We start from the raw sequence: 17,850 nt of genomic DNA, 5'->3' as shown, positions 1-17,850 counted from the left end.
AGTTTTTTCAATACACACTCTTTTGTATGTCTTAAATTCTAAACTGTGAATTTATAAAAGATATTTTTAAAAATAAGTAAAATATAAAACGTGATAAACTAGATCTATATGTATCATCCTACATAAGCCTTCAAAAAATTATTGAGTAATAAAAATTGTTGAAAGATACTGATGTGGCATTTTTCAAAATTTTAAAACATACAATAGGGAAGAAAATGATCAAGTAAGGTACAGGAGGGATACACGCCCACTTCAGAAGAGGAATTACCTGCAAGGAGGAGAGGGGTGGAACTGGGAAGAGATATAAAGAGGGCTTTGACTGAAACATTTTTTTCTTCCAAGAAAACATGAAATGATTAAATGGTAGCATTTAGTAAGTATGGCAATGGGTCCTACAGTTGCTAATTATGTTAGTGTCTTTACTCTTCGTAATGAAAAAATTTTTAACAGGAAAAAAATGACATAACAGTATTCATCAAAATAACAGTTACACCACCAAGTGAGAAGTCAAGTAGTGAACATCTACATTCTATATTATTCCCCTTTCCAAACACTTTCCCTAAAATCAGTGCAGGACAGACACCAAGAAAAGGGGACTGGAGGGCTGAGGGTGCCAGGCACGTCTCCATCCCCGACCTCACTTCCACCACGACTGCCCGAGACAGCTCTGCTCCCTCTGGTCTCTTTACAGACGAGGAGACAAAGGCCCAGAGACCTCACAGAGCGATATTAATCTACATAAAACCTTCAATATAAAATATCAAAGGCCTGTTAAAGGAGGTTGGTAGCTAAAAACTGGTATTTTTAAACAAAATCACACAAGACTTGTGTGCAACTGAGAATATACAAACTAAACACCTTCCCAAGAGATGTGCAGCCAAATTCCTAAAGATACAAAAGTGGAAAAGTCACAGGTCTTAACCACAGGAAACCTGATAGCTCAACTTTCCGGAGCATTTAAGAGCCTACTTTACTATATACACATAGCCGCATATATGCAGTCGTTGTAAAACTTTGATGCCGACAAAAGAGATAAGAGGAGTAACTTACCTCTCCTAAAAGACAAATACGAAAACCATAATAAAATACTTGGCCAGACCACTCCCTGGACACGCTCACAGAATACCTACCGAAATAGCAGGGCTCCTGATGTCTACAGCGTAGTCGGCCTCAGAGGGCTGGATGTTCAGTTTCAAAACATTATGCAGAGAAAGGCCTTCTATTCCCAATCTATGCAGACCCTCCATCACCCGAGCTTCATTCCTCAATATATCAAACAGACTGAAAAAAAACAAATAGGTATTTAGGAGAAAGGGCTTTAAAAAAAAAATTCTCACCATGAGAAAAATATATCAGTTCAAACTCAATGCCCTATCAAACGAGTTGAGAAATCAAAAGAAGGAGCTCTTCCCTTGCTTCCTTTTGTCCAAATATGCGGAACCAAGTAGGCAGGAGTTGCTTCTTGGCTGATGTTTATTTATACTTATCTACGTATACACTGTGTATAGAAATTATCTCTAAGTATAAACACACAATTTGAGGATGAAATAATCCTAAATGTGGATTTTACATTGCATGTTTTTAAAAACACTAAAGTAATCTCCCTGTGATATTTCTTACAACTGCACATGAATCTAAAATTATCTGAAAAGCTTACTAAAAAAACACCAAAAAATATACTAAATAATATATGTTTAATATATGTTTCAATATCAGCATCAATTCCCACAGGCACACACACAGATGATCACAGAAAATGGTCTGGAGGAATTCACACCCAACTTAAGAGGTTTGCTGGGTAAGGAAGAAGAAATAAGAAGACTGTTCCTTTATCTCTGCATTATTTAAAACTGTTTACAATAAGCAAGTACACAGTTTGCAATGCTCTGGAAAATTAAAGAGATTTTTTTAATAAAAAATAAAAACATGGGCAATCTTTTAATGTGTCCTTTACTAATTTTTTACTAGCTCTGAAAGCAGTATATGGACATAAAAGCTCAATTAACATAATGTGAAAAGTATCTTACTGTGGAAACTGCTTCTTTTAAAGCATTAACCAACCACAGCTTTTGTTTTCACTATTATGAAGCCGCAGTATCAACTGTGTCAATTTTAATATCAATGATAAAATCAGAATTCTACCTGTCTTCTGCACCCAAGCCCCAAAATTCATAAGGAAAATTTAGAGCAACTTAGTCCTAAACCACATTTTAACAAAACAAAAAGGTATCAAATAATATATGTAAGACAGATCACCTTCTGAGACACCAAAGGCCGCATTTTGCATAAACCTACTTCATACTGTTCTCAGAAACAAAAGAAGCTGCTCTCTTCTGCTTCTGTGGTTAACAGGAAAACTAAGGCTCTGAAAGGGCACCCTCAAAAGACACCTGGGCCTTAAATGTCCAAGGCATCAGATGTACATTAGGATAAAAAATGGCCAAGTATCATCCTGCCCATCCCAGCCAGAACATGGGCCTACCTAAATGCACACACTGGGCCTGATAAGTCATCAGGCTTTGCAACCTGTCACATCAAGGAGGAACAACAGTCTGGACATGTCATAAGGAGCACACGTTATAAAAACTTTTCAGGGTGAAAAATATTATCCATACCTGAATATATCCTGCGTCTCTAAATCAATATGAAGCCCATTGATGAACAGTGCTGAATCTCCAGGCTGCAACCCTAAAGTTCCCTTGAAATACTGAAATATTAAAAACTTATTAAGGAGCAGGAAGAGAATACTTAACAAAAATTTCCATGTTTCTGGTTTTATTATACATACAAATGTTGACACTGATTAATACAACTGTTTCCTACAATACTGGGGATAGGGAGAGTGTTAAATAAACCAAGCACGGAGAGTTACTTTTTGGCTGCCCTTCCCCGTCTGTGATGCCAGCCAAGGTTGTGCTAGCAGTCACTGACAGCTGGGCCTCCTGGATGAAGTCCAGGGATCCGATCTAAAAGGGTTTCAAAACCCCACACCTCCTTTAAACTTTCAAACTAAGGTACACCAAGAAACTCTGAGTTGCTGAGCTAAGGACAGCACGTACATACACCCGAGCTCTCCAAGACCACCTCCACGGGGCCCTTCAACTGCTGCTCTCTGACGCGGTGGAATGCATGTGACCATGCAGCCCCTGCAGCCCTCAGACCCGCCTGACCCACTGGAAACAGTGCTTTGATGCCATATCATACACAGCTTCTGTTGGCTTATATCCTTTCCAATCAATTCCTCTTTCTCTGCAAGGAAACTGGAACGGTTGATCACATATTCAACACCACACAGTAGAGAAGGGAAGAAACGTATCAGATACTAGGGACAGAACATGGATCCCTTAGCTCTCCCAGGGCTGGGGGAGAGGGGCAGGGATCGCTGAGCTCCCTTCACTCCCCCTCACTCAGTGGACAGAGAGAAATGAACTCTAAGATCTAGGACTGCATGGGAAAAACACAAAACAATGCAGAAGCCACGGCTTTTGCTTCTCTGCCCTGCCAGGATAAAATGGCAAGGAGGATAAGGGGATAACAGAAATTTGCATCAACAAGAATCAGAATTTCTTACAAGGGAAAGAAAAACTCCACATCCACTCATTCCCAGGCTGTGAATACTGCACCCTGTGACTGTGGGAAAGACTGACTGGGAACTATGTGAAATGAAACACAACAGAGGATGGGGACCCCATTCTGAAAACAGGGGACTGCACGGAAGTTACCAAATGCTCTGCCCTACTGGGCTTCTACAACTCCAGCAGCCAGACCTCACCCTCCCGGCAGAAGATCAGAAGATCCTTTTCGGGAGACTAAACAGCTCAAGAGGAAAGGTTTAAAGATTCTGTCACTGGAGTTCCCTGGGAAACGACCATACCACCACAGCCTACAGTCACAAAGACGCATCCTTCAGGCTTTCAATCAGTTTTTTATTGCCTCACTGTCTAATATGAGCTGTTAGTGAGAGATCACCAGACATCTAAGGAAAGCCTCTAACATTAAAGACAAGAGAACAAGACAAAAAGAAAGGCAACTTAAGAGGGAACAGACCATGCAGAGAAAAGAAGACACATACATGAACCATCGATATCTTCAGAAGGATAAGACAACACCATAAAAAGAAGAATTCAAAAATAACCCTTGTAAATTAAAAATTTGACAACTAAAGAAAGAAATCTCAACAAGTGGTCTGAAAATCCTTCCCAGAAAGTTTAAAAATAAACGACAAAAGAACTGGAAAACAGGAAATAAAAGATTTTTAATTAGGCCAAACCAGTCAGGGAGATATAACATCTTAAGAATAAATAGGAATTCTAGGAAAACAGAAAAGAGAAACCAAAAAGAAGAAGAAATGCAAAGAAATATGTCCAGAAAATTTCCCAATACTAAAGGAAAGGATTTTCCAGATTTAAAGGGCCCACCAACCACCCAAGAGTACAAAGACTTTTTAAAAAGGCATTATCACTATGGAATTTCAGATTACTAGGGTCAAAGAAAAGACCCTACATGATTCCAGAAAGAAGAGCCAGATCTCATACAAAGGCTTCAGACTTCTCAAAAGCCATAATGGAAACCAAAATTCTAAGGAGCAATAACTTCAAACTTCTAAATGACTTCCAACCTAGAATTCTATACCCAGCCAAGCTATCAATAAAAACAGAAATGGAAGGGACTTCCCTGGCAGTCCAGTGGTTAAGACTCCACGCTTCCATTGCAGGGGGCGTGGGTTCGATCCCCAGTTGGGGAATTAAGATCCTTCTTGCTGCTCAGCGCAGCCAAAAACAAACAAACAAACAAAAAAACAAAATGGAAAACTGATTTCTCAGAGTCTGAAATTTACCTCACATGCAACCTTTCCCATGAAGAATGATTTGCTGCACCAAAATAAGGGAGTAAACCAAAAACAAAGAAGACATGGAATCCAAGAAATAGGAGATCCAAAAAAAAGAGGTTAAAGGAAGGTCTCAGGATAACTGGTATGTACTAGACATAAAGAAAAACCAGTCCATAGTGAAGCAGATCAAAAACTGATAAAACCATGACGAAAACACAGGGATGGTAGAAAGATGGGGAAAGTGCCAATACGGAGTACTGGTAGACAGTGGGAGAAGTGGGGAGAGCAGTGAAAGAAAGTCAGACCTCATCCTTGTAACAGAAGGCCAATACATAAGATTGGAAACTGAGAAAGTACCAACTTAAGTTTGCTGGAATCTGGAGATAAATATCCAAAGAATCAACTAGGAGTTGAAAGCAGATGCTTCTGGGAAGGGGGTCACACAGGGAGTGAGACATGTTGGCGGGGGTGCTTTTTTCTAAAGAAACAGGTAGCACCATTTGATGCTTTGATTCATTTGATTCATATTCAACTTTGATTAACTACTGAAAGTATAAAAAAGATTACAGAAATGAATCAAAATACCATCGTCTTTAATAAAAGAAGAGTAAAACTATTAAATGTCACTGATTTAACTCACATTTCCGCATCTTTAAAGATATAATACAAAACAGAAAGGCCACTATTTTCCATTGGTTAATACCTTCTGATTCTCTTCCACTTCGGTTCTGAGTTCTGAACTCACGGCTGTTTTTGTTATTGCTCTAAGGAAATAAAGACATTATCAGTGCTTAGTTTAGTATTTGATATAAAAGACTTCAATTTCCCTATAAAAAATAACACATTGCTCCATAAATTACAAAAAAATGGAAAAAACCTTAAACCTTTACAATTGATAAATATATTCCTCTCAGATGTGTGTATTTGTTTATTATGTATTTGTTTATTATCACAAGATATAAAACCAAGGAAAAGTAACAGTAACAGTGCAATTATTATTGCACTTTGATGCGAGTGCAATTATTTCCAAGATCTTAGTTAAATATATGTAACTCTATTCCTGTATATGACCTCTACAGCTCACAGGCTAAGGATATTGTTCAATAAGTTAAGGCAGCAGACTGTTCAAGCTATTTAAGCACATGTATATCTTCAATAGCATGCTTGATTAAATGATAATGTACTATATGATTCTTAAGTTCTGTCTAAGAAGTATTTTCCCAAGACTAATCAAATAAACAAATTTACAAAACATCTCATATCAGAAGTCAAAACACCTCATTCAGTGACTCAAGAAAAGGACTGACAATTATTTAAGTTTCTGAAAATGTGGCTTTTAAAACAGGTTTGCCTTGTATTTATGAGATGTGGAGGACCATTATACAATTGAAAGCAATAGCAGAAAAGCTGCATTCAAAATCTTAATCTGTCACTATGAACAAGTCAGTCTCTATGATTCATTTCCTTCATCAAGAATGAGTAAGATGATTGCTTCCCTGGTGGCGCAGTGGTTGAGAGTCTGCCTGCCAATGCAGGGGACACGGGTTTGAGCCCTGGTCTGGGAAGATCCCACATGCCGCGGAGCAGCTGGGCCCGTGAGCCACAATGACTGAGCCCGCGTGTCTGGAGCCTGTGCTCCGCAACAAGAGAGCCCGCGATAGTGAGAAGCCCGCGCACCGCGATGAAGGGGGGCCCCCGCTTACCACAACTAGAGAAAGCCCTGGTGCAGAAACAAAGACCCAACACAGCCATAAATAAATTAATTAATTAATTTAAAAAAAAAAGAATGAGTAAGATGATATATAAGAAACTCTTCAGGAAGAAAAACACCAGAGTCCATGCCAGACCCTAAGTTAGTTACATCTACATACATTAAATGTTGTTAACTCATCTAATCCTGAAAGGTAGGTGGTGTTGTTTCTGTTTTACTGCTGAGGAACGTGATTATTTACAAAGTTCACACAACTAGCAAGAGGCAGTGCCAGGAACACAACCTAGACTGCTTTCTTCAACCACACAACACAGGGGCTTGTCGCCTTCTCGGGAAGATGGGCCATTAACAATATAGTGCTGGTAGTAAGACAACTTTAATTTCCTAAGCATTTTCATATTTTAATGGCTTCATTTTATGCATAAACATGAAGATAATTAGGCATATGTTAAAAAGAAGAATGTCTCAAAGCCTTATTACTCTATGTTACCTGGCTTTGGTAGGAAAATTTTGACTAAGATCCTTCATAATCACCAGAGCTAACTCAATAGGAGCAGCCAAGATTCGGGCAGCAGTCTGAAAACTTAGATCTGCAACAACATCAAACGCAAGTTAAAGTGTATTCATCTACAGCAATGAGAAAGAAATAGGAAAAAAGCACATTTATTTCCCACTATTTTCTTGGTAATTAAGAATGCCCTAGAATGCCATTTCAAAGCATGCCCATGGTTGAACTGAAGGTTTTACTCACTTCATAGGCCCCTAGAGTGTTTACTGTAGCCGTTCCTTGATCTGCCTGCATAAACACTAAGGCATATACCAACACATTTAGCACAGGATTAATCCACCCCAAACTCTTTTCCTTCTTCTGGATTTTCAACATAACACAAAGTACAGCAAAAGACTTTAGTAAATTATGCTGGGAAAGAAAACCTTGATACATAGTTCTTTGGACCAGAAAAGCACACATACATCCTGCCATACTGACATGCCTTTAACATCCAACTGTGTAATAAATGTATACATATAGAAACACAAAGATTAAAACAAACTTGTTACAAGCTTATGCACCTTGTCACACAAAGAAAGATCTGGTAACTCATCTACAAATATATATTACTCTGCAGAGTGTAATTTGTCTACAAAAGGACTTTCTTCCTTTCTTTTCTAATAAATCAGGATTAATCACATGATCCTTAAAATTTGTGAATAAATACAATTAAATTCAAATTCTGTTTTTTTAAATACCATAAAATTTAGAATGATTCCTCTACGTTTTTATTACCTTGCAATTGCCAAACTTTTAAAGGTGCCATTTCATTGGTGCTCTCAACGAGATGCTTTCTGAATTCTTTCAACTGTCCCTTCAGGTCAGGGTGCAGGTCTCTGAAAGAAACATAAAATCAATCCTTTTCAGGTGTCTTTTCTTTCCCAAAGCACATTTAGAAGTTGACCCCGAATTTATCTTCACAACTCTCCCCACTTAGTAACAGGAAAATTCCTACAATATAAGAAAAATATTAAATTATTCTTAAGAAACAAGTTAATATAGAAAAGTATGAGTTAATTTAAAAACCATAAAATTTACAGATTAAAAAATGAATCACTACAACAGCGACTCTCTATGTTGGGGGAGGGAGAGGAGTGGGACTGAGAGTAGGGAACAGAGGGGACCTCAACTCTATACCTGCTGTGTTTTACTCATCTTGGTTCTTTCTTTCTTCAAGTAAAAGAAGGTGTTATGTTGCAGGGGAAAAAAGCTTGATAAACAATTCTTTGGTACAGAAAAGCAAGTACAATAGAAACAGTCAATTCTGGGTGGTGAGTATAGGGGTATGTTATATTATTCTCCATCCTCTCCAGAACCTTTTTAGTTTCTCAAAATAAAATTGGAAATACCTTGCTTCCAATCCCAAAATGAGTTTCTTTCAGCTACATGCTCATAAATCCTTTAGTCACATGAATATAATTCAAGCTAACCAAGATTATTGCGTTTTGTTTAGTTTTATCTTGAAATACAGTGCATTCTATTTAAAGTTAGTAAAACAGAAGTTTTCAGAGGCAGAGATCGATCATTTGGATCAGACAGACAGACGGAACAGAGTAATCCTGCTTTTAAGACTAAAAACTCAAAATTTCTTAAATGCAACCTGCCGAAAGTAAAATATTTACTCAGATCCTTCACCATCCCAGCAATCCATTCCAGTTACTATACTTTTCTTCATGATAAAAATACCTTAAAATGGGTCACTTACTTTAGGTAGTTAAATAACTATTCTGAGTGTCCAAAAAGGAAATTGTCTTCAATATTCTACATACTACCTTTGTGCTATAAACACATGAAATCATAATGCTATCCAAAAAATAAACATATAAAACATGAATATGAAAAGGGATTCTGGAAACCTGGATGCAGTAAAAATGGAACCTGACTGCATATTAATAAGGCCATAACTGATGTTCAACACAAAGAAATGTGCATTTGCACAGGATGAACTCAACATTTGCACAGTCACTCAACATCAACAAAGTCATCTCTACTAAACTGTTAGTCTAGCTGTCATTTCACTGGGTCAAATGTTAAAGCTAAAATATATGAAACTGCACCTACACATACTATTTCTATTAAAAAAAAATAAAAAGCACACCATAGATGTCCTAATTAAGATTTCCAGATAAAGAAGAATTCAGGGCTCTGAACAATGATCAAATTATAACAGAAATAACTGCAGCATTTAAAATAACAGCTAAGAACATTTTTCAGCTATAAAATTCTATTATGCTTTCATAAAATAGTTACGGAATTTTCTTCAAAAAGCCATTTCCTATCCTCTTTCATATGAAGTGAATTGTAATAAAATGTATTTCAACTGAACATATATAAAATCTACCACACCTCCTACTACAACTCTTTTGCAATTTTTCAAACTATGTTTAGTATAAGTAAATAGCTATAAATACAACATTGTAAATCAACTATAATTCAATAAAACAAAATTTTTTTAAAAAGAGATAAGAAACAAACAAGCAAAAAAATAAATAAATAATAGCTATGACCTCTCTAATGTAAAATACATTTGATTTTCCTCAGGAAAAGAATGCATAAAACAATTAGATTTCTCCTATTATGTGAATCAAAAAATGGCATGTGACTTTAGGCTATCAACTGCAAGGTCCAGAAAATAAATCAATTTAAGCCATAAGCAGGCAGCCATAGTATCATGTAAGAATAATGTGCTTCAGAATTACCAGAAATCATAAACTGTACTACGAACTAACTGGCCATCTCCTCATATCAGATTACATACATAAAGTATTGTTGGGAGATCCGTAACTCAGGCAGTAAAGAGAAAGATGATGCTTGCAATGTGAAGAAGGCTGGAGGTTTAAAGAGAATAAGACCCTTTCCCAAAAGAATATACATACCTTAATCTTCCAAAAAGAAATCCTTGAACTTCATCAATAGGATCATTTTCACCAATCACTGTGGTGTTAACTTCAGTTCCTACAAAAGCACAGCAAATACATGTCTAATCACTCCGATTAGAAAGAAAAATATTAACTTCATAGAATTTGAAAAAAACTTGAAACACCTGAAACTATAATAGATTTAAAATGTTGAATACCTCAACTAACACAGTGGTTAACAAACACACAATAAATGAGTTTTTGATATATCCTGTGTTCCTGGATAAAGAAAGAATGTGTTTTTCCTTAAACTGTGGAAATTTTTACATGTTAAATACTTCAAAATTAATACCTTTAAAATTATGAATAACGGATTTTTCAATATCAAAATTCTGAGGAATTTGCAACTAGGCAACTTAATCCTAAATATAATTATTGAGGACAGGATAATGAAGCACTAGGCTATCTTCCATGTACCAAAACCAATCATTTTTACTTTTAAAACAAGCTCAAAAGACATAAAAAGATTACGCATAAAACTTGTTGAAATAATTCAAAACCCTAGAATATTACAACAGGAAGTATCCACAGTAAACTGTTCCAAGTGCAGAAAATAATATAAAAACATGAAACTGTTTGTTAATTATATGATAGCTTAAGATTTCACATTGGGTCACAAATTACTTACTATTTGTGAACTACCTATCATCAATAACAATAGCTACTACTTACTGAACTCTTTTGTGAAAAAAAGTCGTTAAATTCTTTACCTCTACATCTTATTTTCTCCTCAAAAATACTTCAAGAGGCATATATCATTATCTGAACTCTACAGAGGAAAAAATTAGGACCTAAAGAATTTGTCACCCAACTCAGATATAGCAGAACCAAGATTCAAACATAGGTTCATAATACTCCTAAATCTATTCTTTTTCATTAAAGAAACAAATTCCCCTTTAACTCATATTTAAAGAAAAGAAAACACATTGGTCTTAATTTACAAATTCACCTTTCACCTGAGTATCATCCTTGGCCTTGTACTCAGTGCTCTTAATGGCCAACTCCACACCATAGCCAGAGAGGTAAACAGGCTCCTTCCTGGGATTCTGCAAGCAGAGCAAGTATTCCACCATCACCACTCAGCTCCCCACGCATTCCCTCCTAGCTCTTTATGCATCACAGCATACAGGGCCTGACCATGTTAATGTCACATAGCCATCACCTAGGATTACACACTCAAAACATGCTTGAACTTCCATGGGAATCCTTAGATTGTGGATCCTGCCACAAGTGTGAGAACGGGAATTCCAAGGTAGAAACAAAACCAGATGAAGGGGGCTTCCCTGGTGGCGCAGTGGTTAAGAATCCGCCTGCCAATGCAGGGGACACGGGTTCGATCCCTGGTCTGGGAAGATACCACATGCCGCAGAGCAGCTAAGCCCGTGCACCACAACTACTGAGCCTGCGCTCTAGAGCCTGCGAGCCACAACTACTGAAGTCCACGTGCCCTAGGGCCGGTGCTCCGCAACAAGACAAGCCATCAAAATGAGAAGCCCGCGCACCGCAACAAAGAGTAGCCCCCACTCGTCACAACTAGAGAAAGCCCGCCCGCAGCAACAAAGACCCAAGGCAGCCAAAAGTAAATTTAAAAAAAAATTTTTTAAAAAACAAAAAACAGATGAAGGGATAGCGGAAAGGGCAAAGGTCACCAAACCATGTGAAGAAATGGAGAAAACAAAAAAGCATTTCCGGAACCTACGCAGGGTTGAAAACTGGTGAGGTTTCAAACCTAGAAGTGCTTTGTTGAGACCGTGTGTGTAAATGTGTGTGTGTGTGTGTGTACATTTTTTTACTGACTTTAAATGTCTTCAGGCAGGGTTTGGGCTGACCTAATGTCACAGGCTTACCATCATCCTGAATAAGGATGGCTCTTTAAATACCAGCAATAGGGACTTCCCCGGTGGTCCAGTGGTTAAGAATCCACCTTCCAATGCAGGGGACGCAGGTTTGATCCGTGGTTGGGCAACTAAGATCCCATGTGCGGCGGGGCAACTAAGCCCGCGCACTCTAGAGCCCACATGCCACAACTAAAGAGAAGCCCACATGCCCCAACGAAGAGCCCGCGTGCTGCAACAAAAGATCCTGCGTGCCGCAACTAAGACCTGACACAGCCAAATAAATAAATAAATATTAAAAAAAAAAAACAGCAATAGAGCAAGGCGGGGGGGGGGGGGGGGCGGGTGTCCAAAACTGGATATTGATAAATCTGTTTCTGCTCGCATAAATTTTCATTTAAAATTTTTATTTTACTTTCCCATGGACTTAACATCCGATATTTACTGAGCTTAACATGACACAGAAACTTTAAAGGCCAACGATCTTTACATATAAATATTTTAAATGCTAAATGCCACACAAGGTTTCGAAAGCTTAATTTTAAATCAATTCTGCCTGAGTTTACCTCTTTAGAAATCCTTTTTCTATCAAATAAAAAGATGCCAAAAAGAAAAAAAAAGGGTTTGGAAAGGAAGTGAATTCAAGAATCAGTTCCATAGTATGATGACCATATTAAATCTGGACCAAATTAAATATAATTTACATGGTTCATTTTGAAATAGAACGTAGGGAATTCCCTGGCGGTCCAGTAGTTAGGACTCTGTGCTTTCACTGCCCACGGCCCCGGGTTCAATCCCTGGTCGGGGAACTAGGATCCCAGGAGCTGCATGGCATGGCCAGGAAAAAAAAAAAAAAAAAAAAATCAAAGCTGAAATAGAATGTCAATTTTATACGGCCATTTTTTAGGCATATTGTTTTACATTTCTTCAGAAAGGCAAGCAAAGTACCTCCTATGTGCAAATAACAGATTTGATGAAAGTACTACACTTCCCAAAAAAGTAGTTCAAATCATTTTATAAAGGGGGAAATTATTAGCTGAAGTGCTAAGGTTGTGGTGGGCAAACTAATATTTAAAACAGTTATAAAATAAGTCAATACTTACAGATATATAATGTCTGAATACGTAATTGATTTTGCCTGCACTGCTTTTTGATACAAGTTGTCGGTGAAACTTATAAAACTCCTCAGAGCCAATCTCAGAGTAGAAAATAACCACTGAGCTTTCAGGATTAGATGAGGGATATCTGTGATCTCCTTTGAACAATAAAGGTTTTGGTCTGAAAATAAATATTAAAAGCTTAAAATTGTTAACTTAAAAAAGCTTTTAAACATTAAAAACAGTACAAAATGAAGCTACAGCAATGATAATTTAAGCAAACATTATAAGCATCTTAAATAGTTTTCAGTTAGTAAGAATACTGAAAACAAAACAGGTATGAGTCTTATTTGTTCATAATTAAAATTAACGAATGTACATTATATAAATACTAACCTTAAAATGTAGACTTTGACTAATAATTGTTACCAATTTCTAGAGCAGGGGGTAAAAAAGCCAGAAAAAGGATACACATCCAGCCCTCATAGTACTAAAACTTTAGTAAATTATTCTACCATATAAATAGAATGTAATTACCTTTTTATCTGAAGACCTAAGTGCAAATAATGCAAAAAAGCAGAGGATAAATCTAAGCGTATAACTTCCCAATTACAGCATCTCCCTCCTCTATCATTTTTACTATTATGATCATCCTATTACTGCATCTAAAATTTAGGTTATCCTCATAAATTTTAAAACTCCCCCCTCAAGAAAACTTCTCTAAGAATGACATCAAGATATTAGCAAATCTTAATGCACAGACTTTATGACCTACCAATCCTTCTTAAGGAGGTATACCTACACGTACTAAGTGGAAAATGCCCCTTATAAAAATAAACCTGGGCTTCCCTGGTGGCGCAGTGGTTGAGAGTCCGCCTGCCGATGCAGGGGACGCGGGTTCGTGCCCCGGTGCGGGAGGATCCCACATGCCGCGGAGCGGCTGGGCCCGTGAGCCATGGCCGCTGGGCCTGCGCGTCCGGAGCCTGTGCTCCACAATGGGAGAGGCCACAGCGGTGAGAGGCCCGCATACCGCAAAAAAAATAATAAACCTACCTACCTGTATAAATTTATAACCACAGAAAAAAGTATAAAAAGATATATGCCAATCCATTAAAAATAATTACCACCTCTCAGAAGAGGAGACATTATCTCTCTTTTCTTTATAAAGGTCTGCATTATTGTAACAAATTAAAGAAAGAATTTTTCAAGTCAGCCAATTTTGTTTTCCCCAAGGAAACAGCACTTTACTATGCAGCCAATTTTGAATGTCCACACCTCACCCCAGACAGCTGAATGCTCACTGAGTTTCTGGTTATCATCCTGAGGAAAAAGCACTCATACCATTTGGTGGGCAGAGGACAGGTGCTGAGCAGATAATCTCACTAAAGAAGAATTTCCCCACCTAAAACACCGCCTGGCACTTCCGGTACAGCAGGGCAGTATCAGAGAGAGAGATCGCTGTTATACAATTTCTAACAGCACTGGAGGATGTACAGAGGGGTTACTGCCCTAGGCAGACAGCAAGAGGTACCTATTGTTATTTGTCCACCACAGGAAACCTACCTTTAAGCAAAAAAATCAGCCCATTGATTACCAATTTAATATTCAAATTAAGCTTGCAATTATCTTAAATAGTCTCCTTTGTCTGAAACTAATACTATCCTGAGAGATCATTATCATTAATATCATTACTCCAGGCACTGGCTTTAATACACAGAATATTCTTTACTAAGCTGATGACAAAGCCTAAGTAATCTCTCCGATACAGTCATTAGTTACTAAGTAACAATAACAGTAAGTACTCTTATTATCTCTATTTCGAAACAAGATGAGGAAAGAAAGGTTATGTAATTTGCCTAAATTCACAAAACTATTTTAAGTGATGGAGCTGGGATTTAAATCTAGTTGGTTCTGGTTCCAGAATTCACATTCTAAACCACTATACCTACGGACTAAAAAACCGTACGAAAAATCAGACGGCGGACCTGATATAGAAGAAAGCACAATGAATGCATGACATTTAAATAAAGAAACACACAATCTACCTTTCAGAAGCTGTTAGTAGAAGAGTCTCAAGGGTATCAAAATCACAAGTCCTCTTTCCATGCACTGAAAAAAATGAACTACATCCTTCTGGTGGAGGTTCATCAGCTGCTATCTGTCATTTAAGACACAGACATTTTTAAAAATAATCTCTAACCAAAAACAAGACAAAAACATGAATATTCTAAATAGGTAATAAAATAATAATAAAACAACATCAGTAAAAGCAGAAATTAACATCTACCGAACACCCATTATGTGACCGAAAGAGCTTTACGTTTCACTGCTTTCTTTGTATTATTTCATCTAGTTCCTCCCAATATCATTCCATGAGGTAGGTGTTATTATTATCCCCAAAATAGAACTTTAAAATTCTATCTTAGAAGATATCAAAAGATATCCAGGGGGGGACTTCCCTGGTGGCGCAGTGGTTAAGCATCCGCCTGCCAATGCAGGGGACCCAGGTCTGAGCCCTGGTCCAGGAAGATCCCACATGCCGCGAAGCAACTAAGCCCCTGCGCCACAACTACTGAGCCCGTGCACCTAGAGCCGGTGCTCCGCCACAAGAGAAGCCACCGCAATGAGAAGCCCGTGCACCACGATGAAGGGTAGCCCCCGCTCGCTGCAACTTAGAGAAAAGCCTGTGCGCACGCTGCAACGAAGACCCAATGCAGCCAAAAATAATTATTTTTTTAAATGTTAAAAAAAAAAAAAGATATCCAGGGAACACAGTATGTACCTTGTAGAAAACTAAGCTTACAAATGTCAATTGTAAGTGTCAAAGTATAACAATGCAGTCCTAATTAAGTATAATACGCAGATTAATGTGAAGCCCCTCCCTGAAGCAGGAAGAATGATACTGAATCTAAAAAACCAACGGGGCCTAAAAAAAGAGTACAGATGGAAAAGTAAAATTATCCAAGGAGCACACTAAGATATTCAAAGGAAAGGCTGAATGAGATGTGGGGTATGTTTAGAGTGAAATGCACTAACGCCCAGGCACAATGAGATAAGTCCACCTGCAACTTAAACGAGAGGCACACTGAAAAGCATGAGTGTATAGAGATGGGGAAAGGAAAGGACATACTGACAAGGTCTGGGTACACACTGATGTCATTTATGTAACACATTCCTACTAAATGTCCTTTTCTACTGCTGGAATACAAATAATTAAGAACAGATGGGGAGAAATGGAAAGCTTGCTATGAAAAATTAATATTAAAACTTTCCATTACATTTTTCTTCTTTTTTGTAAATTATTACAAAACTTACAAACTTGTGTTTGTAAGAAGAAAGAACAGTACAATAAACCCCTATGTACCCATGACCCAGCTTCAGTAATTATCAATTCATGGCCAATCTCATTTCTTCCACCTTCCTACCACACTCCACTGGATCATTTGGACACAAGCTCCAAATAGCATTTCATTTATAATGTTTCACTATGTCTCAATAAAACACAGAAGTGTTTTGTTGTTTTTTTTTTTTTCTGGCTGGCCGCACGGCTTGCAGGATCTCAGTTCCCCAACCAGGGTTTGAATCCAGGCCATGGCAGTGAAAGCCCAGAATCCTAACCACTAGGCCACCTGGGAACTCCCAAAACACAGAGATTTGTTTTAAAAAACATACTACCATTATCACACTTTTAAAAAAAGTAATACAGGGCTTCCCTGGTGGTGCAGTGGTTGAGAGTCTGCCTGCCAATGCAGGGGACACGGGTTCATGCCCCGGTCCAGGAAGATCCCACATGCCAAGGAGCGGCTGGGCCTGTGAGACATGGCCGCTGAGCCTGTGCTCCGCAACGGGAGAGGCCACAACAGTGAGAGGCCCACGTACCGCAAAAAAAAAAAAAAAAGTAATACAATTCTGTATTGATGGCCACCGGCAGCATAGTTTTTCAATCTTCCCAAGTTCTCCCATAAAAACAAAGCAAAAATGAAAACAAAAACTAGTGGACCACATTTATGACAAAACTAGGTGGAAGGAAATCCCCATGATACAAAACACAAAAATGACCTGCGGTTATCAGAGGCCATAGAAGTAGAGGGAAACTGCAGAGATTCTGATGATCCTGAAAACAAGAAAACCCCAAAACAGCCAAAAGGTTTTCACTGGAAAGTATGGTGGGCCGACGGGTTTTGTTTCACCTAGTACAGGTAAGCACAAGGCAGTCTGACCACTATGAACTCATAACTCACAGGCTAGGACTCCCTTCCAGGAAAGGGCCCCACCTCTAAGGACAAACAGTTGAGGGCAGAATAAAACTCAAGCAGGACAGAGATAAAAGCCAATAAAAGAAAAAGCCCAAATATAAAAGTGAAAGAGGGGAACAGAGTCAGGAAATTTCAAAAAGCAAAAGCTACCTTTTTTTTAAAGCCACCCTATTTTAACACAACATAAAATCAACAGAATAGGGAACCATGCCGACCTCCAAAAGTTAAGGAAAACTCATTTCACATCAAATTGAGCAGAAAAAGTCTCAGTGTCAAATCCCATACAAAGCTATTGTAAGAAAAGGGGAGAGGGGAAAAACAGAGTAACACCCTTATTCTTATAGACGAGTGCTGTACAAGAGAAATTTCTGCAATGATAGCAGTCTATTGGGAATTCCCTGGTGGTCCAGTGGTTAGGACTCAGAGCTTTCACTGCCGGGGCCCTGGGTTCAATCCCTGGTCCGGGAACTAAGATCCAGCAAGGGCCTTGCTGGGGCCAAAGAAAAAAAAAAATTGATAGGGCAAAAAGTATAAGTTATTCAACAGAAAAGAAAGGGATAGAGGGAGAACCTATAAATTAAGAGACCACTCACCCCCCAAAAAAATTAATAATTTTTTTAAAACTGGGCAAGATTAAACTCTATTGTTTGGT

At 38.1% G+C, this 17,850-nt stretch overlaps 1 protein-coding gene across 4 annotated transcripts in view; it reads right to left on the bottom strand.

The window, feature by feature from the left end:
• The window catches only part of UGGT1 (UDP-glucose glycoprotein glucosyltransferase 1), a 124,294-nt gene that overhangs the window by 91,684 nt on the left and 14,760 nt on the right, over nt 1-17,850 (bottom strand). For all 4 annotated transcript variants that reach the window (XM_060153115.1, XM_060153117.1, XM_060153116.1 and 1 more), the window contains exons 5-13: nt 14,988-15,100; nt 12,949-13,123; nt 10,960-11,056; nt 9,969-10,047; nt 7,828-7,928; nt 7,033-7,132; nt 5,535-5,595; nt 2,616-2,707; nt 1,131-1,281 (exon numbers count right to left, since the gene is read on the bottom strand). In XM_060153115.1, coding sequence (XP_060009098.1) covers nt 1,131-1,281; nt 2,616-2,707; nt 5,535-5,595; nt 7,033-7,132; nt 7,828-7,928; nt 9,969-10,047; nt 10,960-11,056; nt 12,949-13,123; nt 14,988-15,100 — 969 coding nt within the window. The remainder of the gene's footprint in view (nt 1-1,130; nt 1,282-2,615; nt 2,708-5,534; nt 5,596-7,032; nt 7,133-7,827; nt 7,929-9,968; nt 10,048-10,959; nt 11,057-12,948; nt 13,124-14,987; nt 15,101-17,850) is intronic.

This window comes from Lagenorhynchus albirostris, chromosome 6, assembly GCF_949774975.1.
Source record: "Lagenorhynchus albirostris chromosome 6, mLagAlb1.1, whole genome shotgun sequence".
In the NCBI taxonomy this organism is placed as follows: Eukaryota; Metazoa; Chordata; class Mammalia; order Artiodactyla; family Delphinidae; genus Lagenorhynchus; species Lagenorhynchus albirostris.
Note: the sequence above shows the minus strand (reverse complement) of the source record. Positions and strands in the feature narration are given on the sequence as shown.